The sequence below is a fragment of the Cloeon dipterum genome, chromosome X (assembly GCF_949628265.1).
Source record: "Cloeon dipterum chromosome X, ieCloDipt1.1, whole genome shotgun sequence".
Taxonomy (NCBI): domain Eukaryota; kingdom Metazoa; phylum Arthropoda; class Insecta; order Ephemeroptera; family Baetidae; genus Cloeon; species Cloeon dipterum.
Window position 1 is genome coordinate 16,723,467 of NC_088790.1, and position 21,028 is coordinate 16,744,494.

Below are 21,028 nucleotides of genomic sequence, written 5' to 3' on the forward strand. Positions count from 1 at the left end.
GTTTTAATTACAAAATGGAGAAAAACGTTCGTCTCTGTGGACCGTTAAAATCCCAACAAGAACAATTGATTATATTTTTATTTCGTCACCAAATAGCAAAAATTCAGTTCTAACACTTTTTCTCAATGTGAGGGTCGGCGTGTGGCTTACGCAACGCCAAGACAAGAATTTTCCATCCGACTCAACTTCTTTTGATGTGTATGCATGCATATGTAATATGTACTTACACAAAACTCCGCCTCTGCTTCTTCGAAACGGAGGTGAAGTTTTTCAATAAGTAGGGTTAGTGAGTGGGCACGTACAACGCACAAGTCGGTTTGAGGTAATAATCGATTGTCAGCCGTGGGGCTTATTTAGGGTTGAGAGTTTAGCTCTGCAGGCAGATGCAGATGAAGGCAACTAAGAGCACAATTTTTTTATGCTGAACTAGATCACCTTCCAGATGTAGAAAACGCTCAACAACTTTTCATGTTGAAAGCTTAACATCATAAACGGAAAATATCAAGCATGCACCCATCGCGCTTTACTTTTTCTCCAACAGAAACTTCCATTAGAATTAAATACTCCCTTTTGGTCGTTATTTCTTCGACAACGATGCACCTCATTGTTGCTTACATAATAATCGCTCTCGTAGTTTACCTAAAGATGTACATTTGAGCTAGAGCAGGGGCATTATAACACAAAAGAAATAGCACCACTTTGATGGCAGCCGATCTGAGCAGCCACAACACACAATCTGCCTCTCTGAAAGGGTCTTCGGCGAAACTGGTGTAATTAGTTGTGCTTTAAAAAATCCTGCAGCGTGCCGCACCGAGAATACATACATTTGCAGAACACAGCAGAGTCAAGCAAGACAAAAATTGCTCGCTTCTTGAGCTTTCTCTTTTCTTTTCTAAAGAACAATGAAGACGATTTCAAAAGGAGTGCGCCGGATTACAAGAAAAATTGAGTTCGAAGCTAGCGAGTGGGAGGGCAAGAGAATGAAGGATACGTTTTGAACGCAGACAACACTCCAAGGATGCAAAATACATTTTATTCTTCTTGTTCCCATTTTAATTATTTTTGATTAGAATAAATTTAGTAATAAGTAATACAGGAATGAATTATCTTTGAAAATAAATATATAAATTTTGGTGCTGTGTCACACATTTGCCTCAATCTCAACTTGCATATTTCAATTTAATGTCTAAAGTTTAAAAAAATAATAATGCACTCATACTGAATTACTCCGTGACCTAAACTGTAGGAGAAAATATAAAAAAAAATCAGAGAAGAATGCAAAAATATCCAGCTAAATAAAACCATAAATGTTTAAAGGAAGATAAGATATGTTAAAAATTCTTCTCCTTTGACTTTAAGCCCTTCTTTTCGAGTTTTAGTGAGAAACTCACGATTAAAATTATGAGAATATTTTCACAGATTGCATCACGCTTAAATTATAAGTCGGTGTGTTAAGTATTTTTGCATATTTATAAAAAGTACGTTTTTAATTCAAATGAATGCAAAAATAGCAATATTTGTGGTGTTTTTACTGTAGCTTTTGGTCCCTAAAAATGAATAAAAGTCGTATATATAGCATTATAAACAACTGCTTTATTGATGAAGTCGGCTGTTTGTGTGATTTTTGATAGGATAGAAATCGATCATTTTCCCTTGCGGCATTATCAGTGCGTCAGCAAGCCCTAGTCGCACTCCCAGAGCAATTTGAATGTTTTTGAAGAGTGAACACGTGGCTTGGCAAAAATCATTTTGGCTGCTTCACACGTCATCAGGAGGGCAAATTGGCACCGCGCGTATCAGTCGCATATTTGAATAATGAATCAGGGCCGAAGCAAAGCTGGTGCGATTTTAATGCGACATCGGCGTGAATTTTGGAAGGGTCTGCTGCTAAATAAGCAAAAGCCCTACATGTGCCGAAATCCTCTCTCTGCCTTTGATCTGCAGCCATTCAGCTCAGCGTGCACCACACCAGCCGACCCGATGTGTACGTGTAAGGCAGCAAAATGCAGAATTTTCGTTGAGCATCCAGAGTGCCAGTCGATGTACATGTAGTATTTTATCCAAATTGGGAAACTTTCCTCTCGTAATATTAAAAACGGCGGCAACGGCTGCTATTCACGCAATGTACGTGAATTTTTCAGAAAGCGTTGGATTATCAATTTTGGCTGCTGGCACGATGCGAGCCAGATTTTTGGCCGTAAGCTATTTAGCCTGGCTAAATTGTGACGCGGTAGGATGATTTTTAAAGCGGACGAAATTCGGAACGGAAGCAAACCTCATTATGAAAATTGCGATATTGTTTAATAAAAAAGTTCGTTAACAAAATATAGAATTAACATTTGATCTTTTTAAACAGATTTATAATAGCAAATTACTTATTTGTGTATTTAGTTAGTGTTCAAATAGAGCTGCTCCATTCGTAAAATACAAAATTTTAAAGCCAAAATCTTCATTAATCTTTTAAGGACAAACTAAAACAAAATATTTAAACAAAAACCTGAATATTTTTTGCTAGTTTACTTTTCAAGGATTACATTATTTGATGATCCTCAAAATTTTCCAGATTTTGACATTTTTTAGTTGCTTGGTTTTCAAATAGATCTAACTTTTTTCATCTTTTTTAACCTCTGCGGTTATTTATTTAGGGTCACACATATATAGAGTTTAAACATTGACAATGCGTAAAAATCTATTGCGTCGTTTCCATTCTCTCTTGCATTATGTCAAGCACAAGTTTGCAATTGTCAGCAGCTTTCTTCATTTCGTCCGCAGCCAACAGTTTGAGCGAAGTCCGACGCTGGTCGTTGGGGGACAGAGAACCCAGATTTATCAGCACGTTAGACCAGGCACCAGCCACACTCGCCTCCAGGCACCTTGCTGCTACCTGATGAAGCATAACATGCATATCTGATCAGTGCACCAACTTCAAACTTTCAGAGAAAGTGAAAGGTTATATCGGGGAAGTTTTTTTTCGCTGCTGTTACTTATTGTTAGCCACCGGCCAAAAGCCGGCTCTTTGTCAGAGAATGCTGTGTTCACATGCTAGCCTGATACAGTCACTTTATTTCGTTTCAACTAACAAAGTTAAACTCGGTTCCCCAAAAAGTGGTAATAATTATGCTAAAATATATTTCGAAATTATTTTATTTCTTTTCACTCATTTATCTTCAAACACTCAGTTGAGAGAAGTGTTGTATTCAGATATTAATTTTGGAAATGAAGACATCAAATTTGAATACCGATTGTTAAAAATTCTATAATAAAGTACCAAATTGGGCAGAATGGGAAAAATTTTAGAATTCGTTCTGATATAAATCAGATCTCATCAGCGAAGTCGAGTAGATGACACCAGAAAATTCTAAAATCTGGTCAGAATACAAACTTCAAATCGAACAAAAGTTAGACTGCTTCGAGTGCTTAAGAAGTTTAAATTATTTCTTTTTTTATTATTTTGTGTTGAATATTTCGAGTTTATTTTGTCATTGAACCTAAAAAAATTAAAACTCTTAAAAAATCAAAATAGTTTTATTTATTTCTATGTATATTATCATATTTTAAATGCCATTAGAGGAGAACTAAACCTCACATCTACATATTTTTTTATTGAATTGAAAGTACAGTTAATTTAAAAAATGTTTTAATTTTTGATCTCACTCAAACTTTGACTTTTATCGCCTCTTGCACTGCTTTTCTCTGGTCAGCATTCATTCGAAATTAATTTTAGCGCACGCATGAGGCAGATATTCTAGACTTGAGTTGTTTCACATCCGAAAAATTCAATCCTGTCTCCTAAAATTCAGCGCCAATGAGAACTAAATTAGTAACACTCAGCACGAGAGTATAATCTGCCATTAATACGGACGATTCTTGCCGCGCCTTTCCGGGATTATCTCGATTTTTCGGCAGGCCCTTGGGGTCGCGGATCACAGAGAGCGGGCGGCGGAAACGCTAAACTCGGTAGGCATTTTGCATTTTTGAAGGATTAAGCAAATACGCCGTTAATTGAAGCCAGTCTTTGGCAAATAGAGCGTCTCGCTGCTGCCTAATGCAAATATTTGAGCGGCGTTAGCGCACGCCGGCGCTTGCTACTGGGCGGCAGCGCTGCTCAATGGCCACCGTATACATACTTAAAAAATTATATTCGTCGTCGTCGTACGAGGCGCGTGCACTCCCGAAATTGGCTCTGCTCAATTGGAGAGCTGCGATAATGAAGAGAAAATGCGCGTGACACAAAGAACTTTAATGCTGAAAACTAACGAAGAGTGGTTAATTCGGTCTGTTTACGACGGACGAAATGAACGTTTCAACAAGACGGAGGACTGACGACTAAGAACAATGGAGAATAGGCGGTGATTCGATTACGGATGGAGTTGCTTTTCTCAATGCCTCCTTTTGTCCGCTTGCCGCTCCTAAAAGCCACCTCTCAAGAAAATTCTTCTCGCTATCGCATAATGAACACACTTTGTAATGCTATTTGCGAATTTTAAAGCATATCCATGCAGAATCTGGCTTCTGAATAAGCTGTGAGCAAGTTTGTTTTGTAATTAGATCATTTTCAACGCCATTTTCAAAACTATTTCCTCCTTTGTTAAAGCCATGAATTACAAAGAATTATTTACTAGTGGCAAAATAAAAATACCAGTGCAACAATTTTACTTTTTTGATGAGAAGAAAGAAACACTATATGAGTTTCAGCCTGTGATTATCTGTTGCAAAAGACCAATTTACTGACCTGCATGTCTGAAGCGGTTTGGATGTTGCACACTTTGGCCGTTTCGATCACAGCAGGCCACGTGTTGTTGGCTAGATTTGCCACGTCAAGAGGCACCTGAATGGCTCGGTCGAGCGCGGCCGTCAGGGCCCTATCCCGCGCTGCTGCTTCCTCCGTGGACGACTTGGGCATTTTGCTCGCGGCCTGCAAAGAAAGGCGAAAGTTTCAATCGATAGCAGGGATTTTTTCGTTTCATGTATCCCACGTTCTTCAATAATAATGAATCTAATCAGGCGGAAACTGCTCAATTTTATCCGTTTTGTCAGAAACTTTTAATAAAGGGTATGGCTAAAAACGAGCTATGTGAAAATTTTGTCAATTACCATGTACTGGTTGAAAGCATCCGAGTCAGAGTCGATCATCGGAATTAGGCTTTTCATAGCGTCGTGCGTCTCAGGCAAAATTTTGCGCATGGTCTGGTCGAGGTGGTCCCACTGTTTTCGGCCAAAGGTCATCAGGCCACACATCGTCGCCAAGCCGCTGCCCTGCGATAAGATTGCTTTAATTAACTTAAAAAGTCAGAAGACGCTGGTTAATCCTGTTTCTCATAAATGCTTTCAGACTGGAGAGGCATAAAATTTTTTAATCAGTTCCCGTTAATCTCATTAATTAAAAACTTGAGAAGTGAATTTTGCACTTTATCCAGATGCATTTTGCTTAAGAGCATTAGTGTTTGGCGCCTCGCGAGGATCATCTCACGGAAGGGGAGAGGAATGTCGAGAGAGGAACTTTTGAGTATCGCTAATAGATGAGCGAGCCATGTAATCACATTCTCGAGTTAAACTTTGAAAGCGGCTGTAATTAACAGGTTAACACGTGCCTGCGAGGGCGATATTCTTTTATTTGTCCTGAGTGCCTGATACTCACGAGCGATCCGAGGAGAGCGGAGACAGAGCCACCCCCAGGGGCGGGGGTGCGGGCGCCGACCGCCTCCACGAAGCCCCGCAGCGAGAGGGCGGTGAGGGGGGCGGCGGGGACGGGCAGTCGGTACTCAATCACCCTCTCCCTGCGGACAAAAAGCAGAAGTCTCCTTCACAAGGTGCAGGCAATTTTTGAACAACTTAAAGTCGAGCGCGCCTTCCGACTCCGCGCCAGCAGACACTTCCCGAAAATCCGCGCCCGGACCCCACCCCCCATTTTTCCGGCAGACTGGATTCCGATTTCTGGAACTGGCGGCGAACAATGCGGCGCCCTTTTCCCGTTCTCTTATCCCATCCCGCTCATCGTTATATATATCGATTCGCGAGAGAGTGAAAACAATGTGCGGAGCCTAAGTCCGTCCACCGCGTGCAATCATAAAAGATTCAAGCGCCGGCCTCAATCTGTCATCATTCTGCTCTTTAGTGAAACAAGGAAAATGCAGGTATTTTCGGTCTGTGACAAGTGAACATCATTATTGAGGATTTGCAAGGCTTTGTGATGAGTTTATTTTACTGCTGCTTTTTCTGTTTCCCTGTTTCCCTCTGAAAATTGATTTTGCTATTTACCGTGTTTTAGAATTTTTTATACTTAATTTTATGTATCTTAATGCCTATACAATGTTTGCGAGATCTATAATTAGTAAAGATGAACCATTACTTTTTGTGCTTTGACATAACGCAGCTGAGATTTGCAGGCCCGAGAGACACTTTTTACTTAAACCACGAGCTCTCTCTATGCTAAAATCATATTTTGCTTGTGAACCTTCAGTTAAATAATTATTGGGGATTTTTTTTCTTTAAAGGCTAAATTTACTTATGAGATTGAGCATGGGAATTGTTACAAAATCGAACTGTGAAGCCAGTGGCATTCAATCGTGATTCTATTTGTAAAGGTTATTCTTGACAAGAAGAACCGATCGGGGTCATCTCTGACTTTCCGGAGTGTACTATTGATTTTAGAACTTTGTAGGAAACTTGGACAATTATTCATTAACGGTTAGAGTTAATATATTTAAAAATCTCCGAGCTAACTATAAGGTCATGCAGCCCCATTTTTTTCACAAAGAACATTAAATAAATACTTTTTATGATTACGTTTTCGACCAACATAATTTTTTCGGGAAATAACTATGCAAGATTTTTTTAACATGTTAACAATAGGAAATTTATCAGATTTTATAATATGTTTTGGGTTTTCACTGCGATTAATCACTAACAATCTTGCAAAGCCTATGGAGCTTACCCGTGAGAAATCTCTATTTTTTCAGGGCGTCAAAACTGACACACCGATCGATTTGTTTCTCTAAACAGAGCCTATATTCAAACAAATATTCAGCTTGATTGAGCAAAACGTTTTTTTAAATCAATTTTTAAATTTCGTCAAATCGAAAAAATTTCCACTGTACGTGATTTACATCATGGAAGGCTACACGAATTCATTCAGTAACTAAACGTAGAATCCCAAGAGTTCGCTTGTTAGAAATCACAGTAATGTATAAAATATGAATTAATATCTGCATGATATTTAAATATCATATATGCTTCTAAATTGAAGATTGTACATAGTTTATATAATTCATTGAGAATTATTATGATTTATTTATTTGGAAGTCAAGTTGCCTATTAATAATAAATGTTTATTCGCTATTTTTTGTTTGCAAAAAGTGCAACATGTACGTTCGAACATTCTCGCAATGTCGCTCGAACTTTTAATTGCGACCAAGTGGTGTAGATTTTTTCAAACTTTTCTCGTCGTTCAGACAGGACTAACTTTATCAAGTCTCTTTTGTCGCCCCCAAGTGATATTTGAAACGAATTTTTCCTCGTAGAGAAAGAAAAAGTACAAACAGGATACATTTGATCAGCAAAACGGCAGACCGTGTATGTTACTGCGAAGTGGCTCTCCACAGCAACCTTGGGTACTTCCAAACCTAAATCTGCGCTTAAGTAGCAGATAAACGAGCTTGGCAAAGCGTGCGGTCGGACAAGAAGGAAAATAGAAAAGTCAAGTCCGGCCGTCTGGACCCTTTGATCCCGCCTAATAAATTTGATATTTGCATGCAAGTTCGCAACCAGTAGGGCAGAGGGGCGCTGCGGCTTGCCTACTCGGCAGATTGCATCAATTTTGCGGCCGTTGCTCATTGGAAACTTTGGAAAGAAATAATTTGTCGCTCGACTTCTTCCCTCTCGCTGAGTTGGGCAATTCGTGTGCCAAGAACAACAGATATTAGTTTGGCTGGCAGGTTACTTTGGATCGAAAGGACTGATGGAGCTGAGTCCAAGCCTGGAGACGGCCAACCGCACTTTCTGGTCCTCTTCGAGAATCATGAGGCCTTCTTTTTGCATGAAGAAGTCGGCCGCCTGCAAAAGGGCCTCGAGCGGCACCAGCCCCACCAACTCGGAGCCGGCGACTCCCACCCTCAGCTCCTCCGACTCCTTCACCACCTACGCAATGCAAACAAGTCAGCATGTGAAATCAAAACTCGCCTGCAGGGCCTAATGAATTTTTTGTTAGTTTACGTTCAAAAGAGCGAATTTCGTATAAAAGTAAATTGAACCTCGTTAAAAGCGACGTGGAGAGGGGTGATTTTATGGTTGGTGATGTTGAGCGAGACCTGCGCCAGATTGGCTTCATCCAGCCACCAGCCCATGCCCTGCACGGCCTTCAGTCGTCCTGGCTGTCCTGCGCCGCGACCCTGCTCCCTGATGTTCAATGCAATCCTACGAGTACAAAATTCACGCATCATGGCTGTTCAATATTGTTCTGATACAAATACAAAATTTAAAATATAATTCATACAAATGCTGGAAGTAGATGTACGCCGTTGGCGTTGAATAAATATTCTATCTAAAATATAATTTAATAAATATTAATGAGCTTTAGCTACATACAACCTACAATTTATCCAAAAAGGAACATATATTTAACGAAATAAACCCCAAGATTTGAAAATGCACAGTAATTTTGGGACAGATTTCTCACTAAAATTTTTAGAACGAAATTTTCAGTGGTCATAAAAATATCATTCCTACTCTTTCCTGAAAATCACTTATTTTCTGTCACAACTAAAAATAGTTTGACCTTAAATTTCTGCTTCACATTAATTTTTTTAACAAACAAAAGTGCTTCGTCATTTTAGAATAAAAAAAGCTTCAAACAATATTTCCCTTTTCCGATTATTTTTGATCAACCTCATTTTAGACATTTATTTGGTCTCATTTTTTGAAATGTAATAAGTGTTAAAAAAATAGAACCGCGCCGGAGCACATTATATTGTTTCATGATCGAGAGGGAAACTAAAATTAGAAATGCTTCCATTGAGGAAATAACGTTCTGCAAATTTCATAAAAAAAATTTCACCTCCTTCCTCATAAAAATTCTCAAACACCATGTCCCTTGAATGTGCGAGCAGTTTATTAAATTAAGCATCTAATTATAATTAGGTTTTATGCTACATATAATTCGCAATGCGCTGCACGTAACTGTCAAATACACATTGAGTACGAATCCCATTATAGCTGTATTTACGAGGGTGCTACACAAACTTGCACAAGAAGCGGCTTTTGCCAACTTTCCATCACATTAGAGAAATTGTGCACACAAGGAACTTTCGGCTTCAAACTGTGTAGCGTGCGAAAACGGATTTGTTGTTTGCTTTCCAAATTCGCGGGGCCTCTTTCACCAAAGTCGTCGAGAAGGAGCTTGGGTGTAGGGAGCTGTTCGCTTACTCATTCACTCACCTGCCTCACACGAGCGTATATAAACAAACGCGAGTGTACTGCACATAGCACAGCACAGCACAGAGAGAGGTGCGCGCCGGCGTTTTTGTTTGCTTGCACAGAGCGTGCAAAGGTTGGCCACTTGCTCGGCATTATAATTTTACAATGCTTTTGTGTCAGCAACTAATTAATTAATATCACAGTGGTGCAAATGAAACCCGTCGTTTACGGCCGTTGTGGTGCTATTTTCATGCCAGCTTCATTATTGCAATTAATTTCGACGCACTTTGAACATCAGAGAATCCGGCAGTGCTCAACGGCCTGTGTTTTAATGTGAAATGTAAAACTGTGACGGCAGTGGACAGTGGATAGCACAAATTATACAGTCAAATGCAAATTGGGCCGTTTATTTTTGTGAATTCAAATGGTGAAAAATAAATTTGCGTACAATTATCGTAAAAATTTGCTGCCCTATTGCCGTCAAAATATCAGTAACAAAAGAAAAGCAAATCATGTCCATTTTTGTCCTAAATTTATTGTGTCTCTCTTAATTCATTATTTTATCTTCTTTATATCATAGCAAGAATGTATTATATAAAATTTATTATACAATGGCCAATCCAATTGGTGATCAAAAAAGAACGGAAAGGCTAAAAGTTGAAAAATAAACTGTCAGAAACTACTTCAATTTGTTCAAATAATAGTTCTAACACTTTTAATTCATTTTTGCTAGTTCAAATTTGTGACAATCGCGTGCACTCCAGGGGATCTTTAACGATGATGCTCATATAAAAATTTACAAATTAAAATAAATAATGTAAGTTCTAAGGCAGCCATGCCATCAAAAATGACATAATTCTCATCTTCATTATCTTTTTTATAGACCAAGACGAGAGAGCAAACTTGATTCGATTGAAGTATTTAGAGTATGGCAAGTTTTCTAACTAAAACTAGGCTCTAACTTTTCTCGAAGAGTCTTGAGACCTGATTCAATTCGGCAAAAACGTCGTGATAGAATTGGCTCTATCGATTGTACTTGATCGAATTACGCTTTTGGTTTGACAGAATCTTTGAGTGTGAAGCAAGAGAGCACCTAGAACTGACTCACAATCATTCGGTCTCAATCAAGACTATCTGGAAAGTGCTTTGAATGCCATTTCTTGAACAAAAGTTTCCCGACAATTCCTAAAGTAGGCAACGTTCTCGCGATACACACGTGTGTGCTTTGCAAACACGCGCCAAGAAATTTGCAGCACGCATTCAATTAGAAAAGCAAATTTTCCGCTTCGCTTTGACAATGCTGTCCTCGAATTTGCGGTTTAATTTGTCAAGTCAAAGAGCCGCGCGGCAACCAGACGGTCTTATTGCTCTCGTGCTCCCTCTGCGCGTAACCATTACGCAACCTAATTGGATGGGTACGGCAATAATTTATAATTAGCCCTCTCGCGTGTCACGTAATTAGCTCTCAATTTGTTCAGCTGGGACCCATATTAATCCGAATGTATACTAGCACGACTTGCTACTATTGCAATGATCACGCCAGAGTGGTGCTTCAAGAGCTGTTTTCTCTGTAGCTTTTGATCTCAAAACGCAGGTAAATGACATACTTCTCGGGGGCTGCGCTCCACTTCTATATAATATATAATATAAATATCATGAAAACCCTGGAATTATTATTTACATAATATATATGATCAATAAACTTTCCTTATGCTTGGGAAGACCAAAGCGAACTCAAAGTTAGATCGAATGCAACATACCGATATTCGAATAATAGACGCAGAGAGGTGCTATGAATGTTTATGGTTATTAATTTAGCTGAAAAAAGTGAATATTTGAATTATGCTTACGGTGCATATTTTAAATTGATAAACAATTAAATTTAAAACAATCAACAATTCTACGCAAAACATTACAAATAAAAATCACCCAAGAGTTTTATGACAATATATACAACTGGAAATTGGAGCCAAAAGGCAAAAGCTATGTACGGTTTTCTCGGCACCATAAATTAAAAGCTTTTTGAATGCGAGAAAAATAAAAATACATTGTTGATAGGTGCCAATAAAGGCAAAAGCTCAAGGCTGTCATAATTTGTCAGAAAAAATTAAAAATAAATAATTGGCTTTTCTTTTAAATAATATATGTATTTTAAATTTAGAATTTAATTTATTTGAGGGATTATGACATATGAAGGTGGAACTTTTATACAGTTCAAAAAACTTTCCTGACAATATTAGCACAAAATTTTCACCAATTCAAACAGTCTACAGAATTTCCCCCTACCAATTACTGCAGCGTTCGATTGTGTTATTTGCAGCCGACCCTTTTCCTGCCATTATTAAAAATCTACCTTCCAGACAATTCATAATTGGCTGTATTGATGGTTGAGAAAATATAACAAATATGTGAATTAACAAAATCCTTCCAGTTTCAAAATCATCTTTCTTAAATGTTAAAAGTCATTAATCTCTTCATAATTGTGTACCTGTGGGCTTGCTCCTTTGTGCCCAAAATATTGATGTTGTATGCCAGGAGGAAAGGTCGCACGCCGACCATGGTAGCTCCCCATTGACTGACAAAGGTACGTGGTCCGTAGTCCGGCTCCCATTCCGGTTTTTCCAGCTGCAGGAATTAATTTAAATTCAATGTTCAATGTCAAAGAGTGGATTTCGACTCGCAGACCTTTTCCGAAAGTGCCTCGTACTCACCGGCCCGAATCTGGGGCACGGTGACGCGGTGTTTCCCTCTCCTGGCGGCTGACCCGTACAGGTAAACGGGCACTTTCAGCTCGGCGGAAAGTTTTTCAGCGAGACGGGTGGCGCAGAAAACGCACTCTTCCGGTTCGACTCCGCGGACCGGCACAAAAGGACACACGTCCATGGCGCCCAGACGCGGGTGTTCACCTTTAAAACGTGACTCTGCTCAGTACTCTTACACGCGCACTTACTGTCGCCTTTTCCTGTTTGCACTCCACATTGGCTTGCTTCATAATGCATTTTGGCAAAAAAATTAATGAGATGAGAGGTCCAAAACTGTTTAATACGTGCAGCTTCCTATACGTTTATTGTCTCCTCAGAATTTTGTTAAATTTTTTCACAGTTGGTTTGGGTCGTGTGTTGAGTGCCCTTTATAATTTTCTGGATCACCAAATTTAAAAATACGAATATGATATATGACTGGAATTTTGAAAATGTCACTTTGTGTTTATGTAACATAATAGTGACCTTTAAAAGAACAATATGGAATAACACGGAGCCCTTGATTTTTGCTCTTAAATTTTTCGTTACCAGAAACTAACAAAATTTATTTCTTAGTTTTTACGACAAAGCTGGCTACTTCTATAATAAAATTTAATTATAACCGTCACGGCAGATAAAGGAATCCACAATTACGCTTTTTCAAATGTAAATTTCGTTTTATGACTGTACCCGTATGCTTTGCCATATCGATCAGCTGGTAGGCCACCCTTGCAGCATTGAGCGCACCCTCGATCACTGCGTCCGGATCGCCGACGAAGGTATACACGGTGCGGTTGGTGGACGGGCCAGGATCCACGTCCAGAAGGGTCACGCCCTGCGTTGACCGAATCGCCTCTGCGATAGCATCGATGATCTGAAATTTTTCAATATTAAGACGCATGCAATGCAAAATCTCATCAAACACTATGGCGTTGGACAGTTTAGAATTTTCTGCGGTTTAGGGTTCACAATTTTTTTCAAAAAAAAAAAAAAAAAAAAAAAACGCCCGAGGAATGTTTGCTGCGTTGGTTTTTATCTCGAATAGCAGGAGAAAGGACGTCTGCTTTGTAAATAAATACTATTCACTTAATGTGTGCTGCAATCCATCGTCATCTAAGAAATAAATGTGAAAGATGTGCGCGGCAGAGAATTCAGCATTGAGAAATTGGTTTGATTTTATCCCTCACCAGTAGTCCAATATATCTTACTTTATCAACGTCCTGCTGACTTGCTCAAGCTGAGATAAAATCAGTAATAGTTAACTCTTAAAGGCGCAGTCCTTTTTAAAAACATGTCAACTGTAAAGCCATGCTCATCCCGCTCATCCCTTGGAATAAGAAACAAAATAAATAAATAAATATAAATGTTTGCCAGGAATGGTGCATTTTCTCACTTTGTACTTTTTTATTTTTTTATTAATTTTTACAAACTATTTTTTAACATGTACGTTTTTATGGTGAGAATAAATAAACACATAATTATATAAATTGAGTTTCAAAAAGTTTCAAAACTTAAAAAATGGCGCAAAAAGTTCATCATTGGGAGGCATTAAAATCGAAATTTAATGGAATTGTCATTTTATTCCAGCTGAAGGAAGGGAAGTTATGCTAACTATAAGTAATAGCATTTTTTTAATTCAGCTTCATCAGTAGAGCCTGCGTTTACAATTTTAATTGATTAAAAAAGAACGAAATCCATTACCAACTAAAATGATTTTTATGTTCTTAAACCATTTTTCCATGAATAATAAAGATTTTATAATAATTTATGAAACCAATCAAAAAGCGCATTAAGAATAAGTATATCAAGGAAAGTCTTTGAAGCCAGTTTACCGTCTTGTTGCGACCCTCGCTGAAATTCGGTACGCATTCGACAATTTTCTGCATTTCTGCCACTTCACGCTGCCAAGCACCAGGAAGAAGAGAGAGCAAGAGATGAGAGGTTTCTTATTCTTCTCGAGCAGTCGCGGACCTGGCAACTGGAGACAGCGTTACAAAACGCGCGCGCTTTATGCGTGTGCTGAGAAAACGAAAACAGGAATCCAGCCTTGACACTGAATTCATAATTTTACGAGCCGGGTGTGTGTCTTCGCGTCGGCCAATCGCAGCGTCGGCTGCGTCCCTGCCCAGAGGTTAAAGGGACACACGCTGCTGTGACGCAACGGTGGAAATCTCTGCAAGGTCAGGCGCCTAATAAAACCCTGACAATCACGCGGGCTTTTATAGATCCACCTCTCTGATCATTTTTCCTTTTCAGTCGGCCTGCGGGCAGTTAAATCGTTTAAAATCATGGAACGAGTGGTCTCTCCTAACTTTGCCTGGTTATTCAGAGGTGTTTGCTTTCGACCGTTGAAGGAGTTTTTACCTGAAATATAGCCAGTGTGTGAAATGTTTGGAGAAGCAGCCACTGTTTTCCACATAATGTAAGCCGCGCCGGCGTGTGTACACCTTTTTGCCGATTGGTACATAGTCCGAGCGGCAAAGATATGGCCGACAGGAGCGATAAAAAGTTTTACGTTGTTTGATAAGTTGAGCACACAGCACTTTAGTGAGAGCCGGCCGAAAGTACCTGTAGAGTTGAAACTCATTGCTTTTTGCTTCAGAACTTTTGTATCAGAAAACCTAGGCGAAAGAGCAAAGTGCACTTTCCAATTTAACGAATTTAATGGCCAAAAAGGTATTATGTCATGCAAATAAAACTAGATGAATTTGGAAAATCATATTGATTTAAAGATTTATAAATTGGTATAAATACCAATTATTAAGGAAAATACACACTCGATGGGGCATTTACTTGGCGATGATTCTTCCCTTTTCTATGATGCACAATAGAGTGAATATAGTCCGATCTATTTTTTACCTGAAATGCACGCCAGCGGTGGTATTTTGTGATAAGATGTGTCTCTCACGCTGGCATTTTAATCCAGGAACAATTATGCCGACTATGTTGTCGAGAATCACAAAAGTCCTTTCATTTCTCTCCCCTTCATTTAGGGGTGCCAGATAGTCCCAGTTAAAACCCAGGCATTTCCCCCATCACTCCCATAAGCCTAGGTTGAAAATTGAAATAAAAACCCGGAGAACTCTATACCTCTTCTTGTGTTGAACGTTCAAAAACAAAAAACAAACCCGGAGAAAATCCCTAAAACCAAATTTTAAATGTTAGTCGATAGGAGAAATCTGCACTTGTTAGTGCAGACACACAAAATTCTGTACAAAAATTGTCCGCCTTATCTGTGCCATTTAGCAACCAAAATGTACGATGTAAATCTTTTTGGCAGGACAAGAGCGCATCAAATGAAACTACTGGCCCCATTTGTAAGTGTTGAAGTGCCCGAAAACTGTTTTCAAGTGCAGAGCTACCGCCTCTGGAACAATCTTCCGCCGAATTTGTGTCTCAACGGAAACCAAAGTGCATTCAAGGAATTTTTAAAAGAACAGTACCTCAAGAAATATTGAATCACCTCTCTTTTATACAATTATGTTCAAACTGATATTATTTTGTCTGGATATGGCAATGTATGGGGCAAAATAGCCCTGCAGAACCATAATAAAGATTACTTTGAAACTAAAACCAGGTTATAAAAACATGAATTTGCAGCCCTAGTTCTTCAAAAGGTGGCAAAAATCAGTTTCTGTGCAGATATAATGAAATTTCATCATTTATTTGAACATTAGATGGTTCATTTCGAGGATTCAGGGAGTAAAGAAAACTTATGATGAATAATACGACTTTGAAAATAGTCGAAAATCTGGAAAATCTTTTAGTACACTTCCCGCAAGACTTCTGGCGCTCTTTGCTTGTGAAGGAAGAGTGAATGTAATTGCTTTCAGAAATCTGCGAAATTATTCTAATAATATCTAAAATTTTCGAAACACGGGAAGTACTCGTACATTTTGAAAGTTCATCTGAGAAAATTCCAACGAGAATATCTTTTATCATCTTAGAAATCCTCAACTAAAAAGAAGATACCGGAAGATACACTGTGAAATCTCCAACTTCTTTCCGCACACCCCAAACCCTGACCACCGCCCACCTGTTCGATGTTTACGCAGTGCGATTGGCCGAATAAGGTGTGTTTTCATTGTAAGTTTAAATAATGCTTTGCTGAAGAGCTGTGAGCTGTGTGGTCGTGGGTTTCCAACCTACGCACAGGTCGCAGGTGTGCTCTGATCGGCTCGGCCAGCCGAAATAAATCTTGAAACGCTCAGGAATGCCGCCACCGGTGGATTTCATGCGCAAGAATCGCGTGAAACTCTCCTTCCTTGCCGTCGTGATTGTGGTGGTGCTGACTCTCACCCTTTTCTCGTCATCCTGGAGCCACGACCACGACCAAGAGGAGGCCAGAGTGGTCCTGCAGGAAAGCGTCAATGAGCAGATCAGAGCGGCAAACCGCACTTCGGGGAATTCCACGGTCGTATTTGCCTCGGTGGTGAGGGTTTTGAATTTAAAAAATTTTATTCCATGATTTAGACACATTTTATTTGCAGATTTTTCGGCATGGAGACCGAAACCCAACTAATGGATACGAGACTGACCCTTACAAAAATGGATCTGAGTATTTTGGTGGATTTGGGGCGCTCACGCTGGTAAAATGTTCCCCTTTATTTTATTTCTAGAAAAAATCCTAAAATTCTTGTCACAATAACAGAAAGGAATGAAACGCATGTACCTGCTAGGAAAGTATCTTCGAAAGAGATACCAGTCCCTTATTCCACCACTGTACCAGTTTGAGGACATTTACGTCATCAGCAGTGACGCGAACCGCTGCATTATGAGCGCCAACACTCTCTTGACCGCACTGTATCCGCCTTTGCCATTCGAGAAAATCCACCCTAGCCTTGATTGGCAGCCGATTCCAGTTCACACAGTACCTAGAGATCAGGACAAGGTAAAATACGTATTTATCTTTGCGTTTTTTATTCATGAAATATGGGATTTTAGGAAAGTTGTTTTTCCTCTTTGTAAATAATGAATTATTGTACATGCAAAGTAAGAATTTAATTTAAATCATTATGGTATGGACCGCTTAAAAAGTTATTTAAGGACTAAATATCTGCTAATTTTTCCGATAAACTGTCTTCATTACCTCCAAGTCTTTTTTATCGATTGCATATACGTTTCGCACACAGAAGTTACTGATTTATTATTTTATTTTCGCAGGCTGTGAGTGCCAAGGCTCCATGTCCGAAGTATACGGAAGCACTAGAGTGCGTTTACAACAGTTCTTACTCAGTCAAGATCAACACGGACAACCGCGAACTGCTAGAAATGCTGACCTTGAAGAGCGGCCAGCCTGTTGAGAATTACGCACAGGCTGAGTCTCTTTACAACACTGTCGCCCTGCAGAAAGAACTGGGCCTGAAACTCCCTGAATGGGCCACTGATGAGGTCCTCGAGCGCATGAAACAACTCGCCATTGATTCGCTTGCTGCCTTTACGCACACCAAATTCATGCGGAAAATTCGAGGAGGTACATTTTGACAAGTAGATTGGAAATTTTTAAAAATGAATGCATAGTCCCTCAGCAATTAGGTGTTTTTTTAAATTTTTACTTTCAAATTTTTGCCATTGTGGAAAATTAGAAAATGAATTAAATTGAATTATTGGAACATGTTTCTGCAGTAGTAAAACCCTTTTAATTTGTAAAAAAATTCATGAATTTGGTCTCTTAAAGGTAAATAAATAAGCTGAGTGTAAATGCATAAATTTGAATTTATGTTTTTTCAATTCAAATACTGGATCAAAATGTCCATGAAATTATGCATATTAGTGTAGAAATAAATTAATATAAAATTAGGGCTGATTTTACAGTAATTACAATTTAATTGTAAATTTTCTAGAAATCTCTAGCTTTTTGGGAATAATAATTAATCCGCTTTTGAGGCATTCGATGAACCCTGTTTTATATCTGTCACAGGTCCTCTCTTAGCTGAATTGAGGGACAGATTGAAGCAAAAACGAGCTGCTTCAAGCCGATTAAAAATGCACTTGTTTTCTGGCCACGACCTAACCCTGATCAACCTGCTACGCACCTTGGGCTTCGTGGAGACACGCTGGAAACCGGACTTTGCCGCTACCCTCATTCTGGAGCTCCACGTAATTGACCAGAAGCACATTGTTCAAGTAAGACTCTCTTTTTATTTGCCCCCGAATGGTTTCTTACGAAAAGGTGAAACTTTCAGCTGTGGTACAATAATGGATTCGCCGAGGAGTCGACCTTTGAACAGCTGCAGCTGCCTGGCTGTGACCTCGACTGTACCTTGGATGCATTCCTAGAAGCCACGCAGGACGTGACGCCTCTCACCTGGATCCAGGACTGCACGACTGGACCAACCGATAGTGATGCTTGCTCTTAAAGCTTTTGTCATTTTTCTAGCACGTTCCTCTCAGAACCTGTATTGGTGCCTTATGCTTTACTAATGTTCTCTAAATCATGATATATTGTATTTTTGTAAAGTTGTGTTACAAAGTAGATAAATATTTTTAAAATGCATTTTCCTCTGTGAAACTTTGATAAGACTGCAGGAAAAGTAAATGGCATAGTTAAAACTAGCGTTCAAATGAAATTGGCCTTCCCAGTTGAGTTGTTTTGACGTCAGAAAACGGTGAAACAGGAAGTAGTGGTGAATCGTCAGTTGTAGCCTGCATTAACGCTGCGATTTTTACAATTTAAATTGTAAAATGAAGCCTGTGAAAGTGGTGTTGGTGATCACGGTGTTTCTCTGCCTCATGTTTTCGGTCTGAGAACATTTTTAAAATTTAAATTTTCTAAAGCTTTTAAATGCAGGCTGCAGGGTTTGCATTTTATGATCGACTCTTGGAAGGTTTGTAAGAAAGACAAAAAATGGGTATACCTATGTAATTATTTAAAATTCAGGAAGTAAGAAGCTGAAGTTGGAGAGAGAAATGGGAATTCGTCATTAGCTCTTGCTGTCAACTAATTAATAAATTTGGCAAATTGAAATTTTTTGTGTTTTTATTTTTAATAAAACGCCTGGCTTTCTTTGAAAAGAATCTTGATTTATGGCACGCATTACATTGATATATTTCATTATTTTAGCACCACTTATTACAATGTTCTGAAAAATTCTCAACATATATAGTTTTAGACGGTTAATAGATTTTTTTGCTCGAAAAGTGCGTTCATTCATAAATAATTCAAAATGTTTATGAGTGAAGGAAATTAAATTATAATTTTTAGATAGATTTCGAGTTCAAAACGGAAACCTATTATCGTTTAACAGAAAAGGCACAGAGTTGATGACACTACATTTGTATATATCAACACAACAAACTAGAGACTTTGAACAATAAATCACTGCCGATTTCGAATTACAACATTGTACAAATATTAGCTCAAAGTGAATTTTTATTGTCTCCGTAGGCACCGATCTTCATTCTCCTCAACTAGTGGCGCCTTATATATTTTAAATTTTCGTTTACCGATTATTTTGATTCAAAAGACCCCTCCTAAAGGTAATAATTTGGCAACTAATGAAACTTTATTCACAGATAGAACACAAATAAACGCCACAATAAATTAACTGGATGGGGTCATAGTGTGCAAAGCAGAAAGACTAGCAAAATACAGAAATCATCCTGGGCGGCAGAAGAGTACAAAAAATAGCAATTTTGGTCCAGATTGTAATCAAAGGGTAAAAAAGGAAGGAAGCGCTCAAAGTTAAAAATACTAGCTCGTACGTAATATGATCTAAAAGGAAAAATGCGTAGGAATTAAAATTAAAAGCCACTGACGCCAGATTTGCAAGCATTTCAGTAGAGCGGCGCAGTTGAAAATTAAAGTAAAATTCGGCCCAAGGCCTTTTCTCTAAATGAACACATAATTGTCAAAGTTTTTGTGTGCTTGGTCGAGCCAAAGTCAACCTAGAAGGCTCTGTTGAGCTGCAGCGACAGATCTTCGCCATCATCCACATCGTCGATGTTGTTCTTAACTGGTTTTGAGGAGTCACTGAAAGGAACGATCACAACCATTAGATAACTTAACATCAAAATCATTATAATAAATTAACACAAAGAAAAACACAAAAAATGAAATCGTAAAAATGTGCACAAAAGCAGCGAAATTTATTTTGTTCTAAGGAATATCAAAATGAAACGTTTCAAAGGCAAAAAAGTATATTTTTGGGGGAAAAATCCAAAAGAGTATTTTATAAAAAACAAAAAAAACGTAGGATGCTGGAAAATAAATAAAGATCATCTGAAAAAAAGAGTGAAATTCTCAGTGCCTGGTTATTGACATTAAAATCACTATACGGCTGTGAATTTTGGATGGTTTTTTTCCTCAAAAAAATTCATATTTTGGACGGTTTTAATTTTTTTCTGGAGCCCAGAACTATACGGTTTTTTTAGACATCTTCTATGCCGTTTTTACTGTCAAAAAATTATTTGAGAAGAAATTTCTATTGCTCTTCTTCTCTTTTAAAGATATTTGTCTTTTTCGTGAAAAAAAGCATAGTGTCAAATACACGAACGTAAAAAATTATTTTGAAACAAACAGAGATATTTATTTTCACTCCAAAATATTCCACCAAAAATTAATGCGTGATAATAAAGTTCAAAAACATGCATTTATCCTTGGATTTATAGCCGATTATGTACTGTTTTTGACTTCTTTAATACGATTTTCAGTGGAATATATAGTTTTAGTAGATTTAAATTGTTTTTGCTAATTTCATGGTCCTGCAACAATTTAGAAGCTCAGAAAAAATACCCAACCGTCTAAATTTTAGAGCCTTAAGTAATTTTCTGACGCAGTTTGCATGAGATGAATTCAAATTTGGTTAATAATTTGAAATTTCAACATACAAGGTACGAAGAAAATGATAATCACTTTAGATTTTAAACAAAAAACG

At 38.4% G+C, this 21,028-nt stretch overlaps 3 protein-coding genes across 11 annotated transcripts in view; 1 reads left to right on the forward strand and 2 right to left on the reverse strand.

Annotated features, from left to right (window-relative positions):
- Positions 1-1,573: 1,573 nt before the first annotated feature.
- Positions 1,574-14,185, reverse strand: LOC135945859 (formimidoyltransferase-cyclodeaminase-like). The gene is made up of 10 exons (XM_065493781.1): positions 13,985-14,185; positions 12,843-13,026; positions 12,097-12,317; positions 11,900-12,036; positions 8,250-8,412; positions 7,940-8,136; positions 5,639-5,777; positions 5,095-5,256; positions 4,733-4,915; positions 1,574-2,884 (listed from the first exon to the last, which is right to left on the reverse strand). The coding sequence occupies exons 1-10, from the start codon at positions 14,036-14,038 to the stop codon at positions 2,690-2,692; spliced, it is 1,635 nt and encodes a 544-aa protein (XP_065349853.1). The 5' UTR covers positions 14,039-14,185; the 3' UTR covers positions 1,574-2,689.
- A 2,059-nt stretch (positions 14,186-16,244) lies between these two features.
- LOC135945605 (prostatic acid phosphatase-like) lies at positions 16,245-19,119 on the forward strand. Of its 3 annotated transcripts, XR_010575446.1 has the most exons (8): positions 16,245-16,584; positions 16,643-16,741; positions 16,804-17,043; positions 17,316-17,625; positions 18,073-18,278; positions 18,338-18,893; positions 18,943-18,979; positions 19,033-19,119. XR_010575446.1 is itself a non-coding variant. In XM_065493403.1 (6 exons), exons 1-6 carry the CDS (start codon positions 16,366-16,368, stop codon positions 18,509-18,511), a joined length of 1,248 nt encoding a protein of 415 aa, XP_065349475.1. In that variant the 5' UTR covers positions 16,245-16,365; the 3' UTR covers positions 18,512-19,119. The 3 variants fall into 3 exon arrangements, 1 of the variants encoding a protein (XP_065349475.1); XR_010575445.1 differs by having other exon boundaries at positions 18,338-18,979; XM_065493403.1 differs by having other exon boundaries at positions 18,338-19,119.
- A 35-nt stretch (positions 19,120-19,154) lies between these two features.
- The window catches only part of trol (terribly reduced optic lobes), an 89,572-nt gene continuing 87,698 nt past the window's right edge, over positions 19,155-21,028 (reverse strand). For all 7 annotated transcript variants that reach the window (XM_065493397.1, XM_065493399.1, XM_065493398.1 and 4 more), the window contains one exon: positions 19,155-20,124. Coding sequence is in view for 1 of the 7 variants with exons in the window: in XM_065493396.1 (XP_065349468.1) it covers positions 20,040-20,124 (85 nt within the window). In the remaining 6 variants the exon portion in view is untranslated. The remainder of the gene's footprint in view (positions 20,125-21,028) is intronic.

Coding starts and splice junctions, on each gene's coding strand:
- LOC135945859 (XM_065493781.1), bottom strand. CDS start 14,038: ATGCAGAAAATTGTCGAATGCGTACCGAATTTCAGCGAGGGTCGCAAC. Junction 12,318..12,842: donor CGATATGGCAAAGCATACGG/GTACAGTCATAA, acceptor CACGTTTTAAAG/GTGAACACCCGCGTCTGGGC. Junction 8,137..8,249: donor TCCACGTCGCTTTTAACGAG/GTTCAATTTACT, acceptor TGCATTGCGTAG/GTGGTGAAGGAGTCGGAGGA.
- LOC135945605 (XM_065493403.1), top strand. CDS start 16,366: ATGCCGCCACCGGTGGATTTCATGCGCAAGAATCGCGTGAAACTCTCC. Junction 16,585..16,642: donor CGGTCGTATTTGCCTCGGTG/GTGAGGGTTTTG, acceptor TTTTATTTGCAG/ATTTTTCGGCATGGAGACCG. Junction 17,626..18,072: donor CATGCGGAAAATTCGAGGAG/GTACATTTTGAC, acceptor TATCTGTCACAG/GTCCTCTCTTAGCTGAATTG.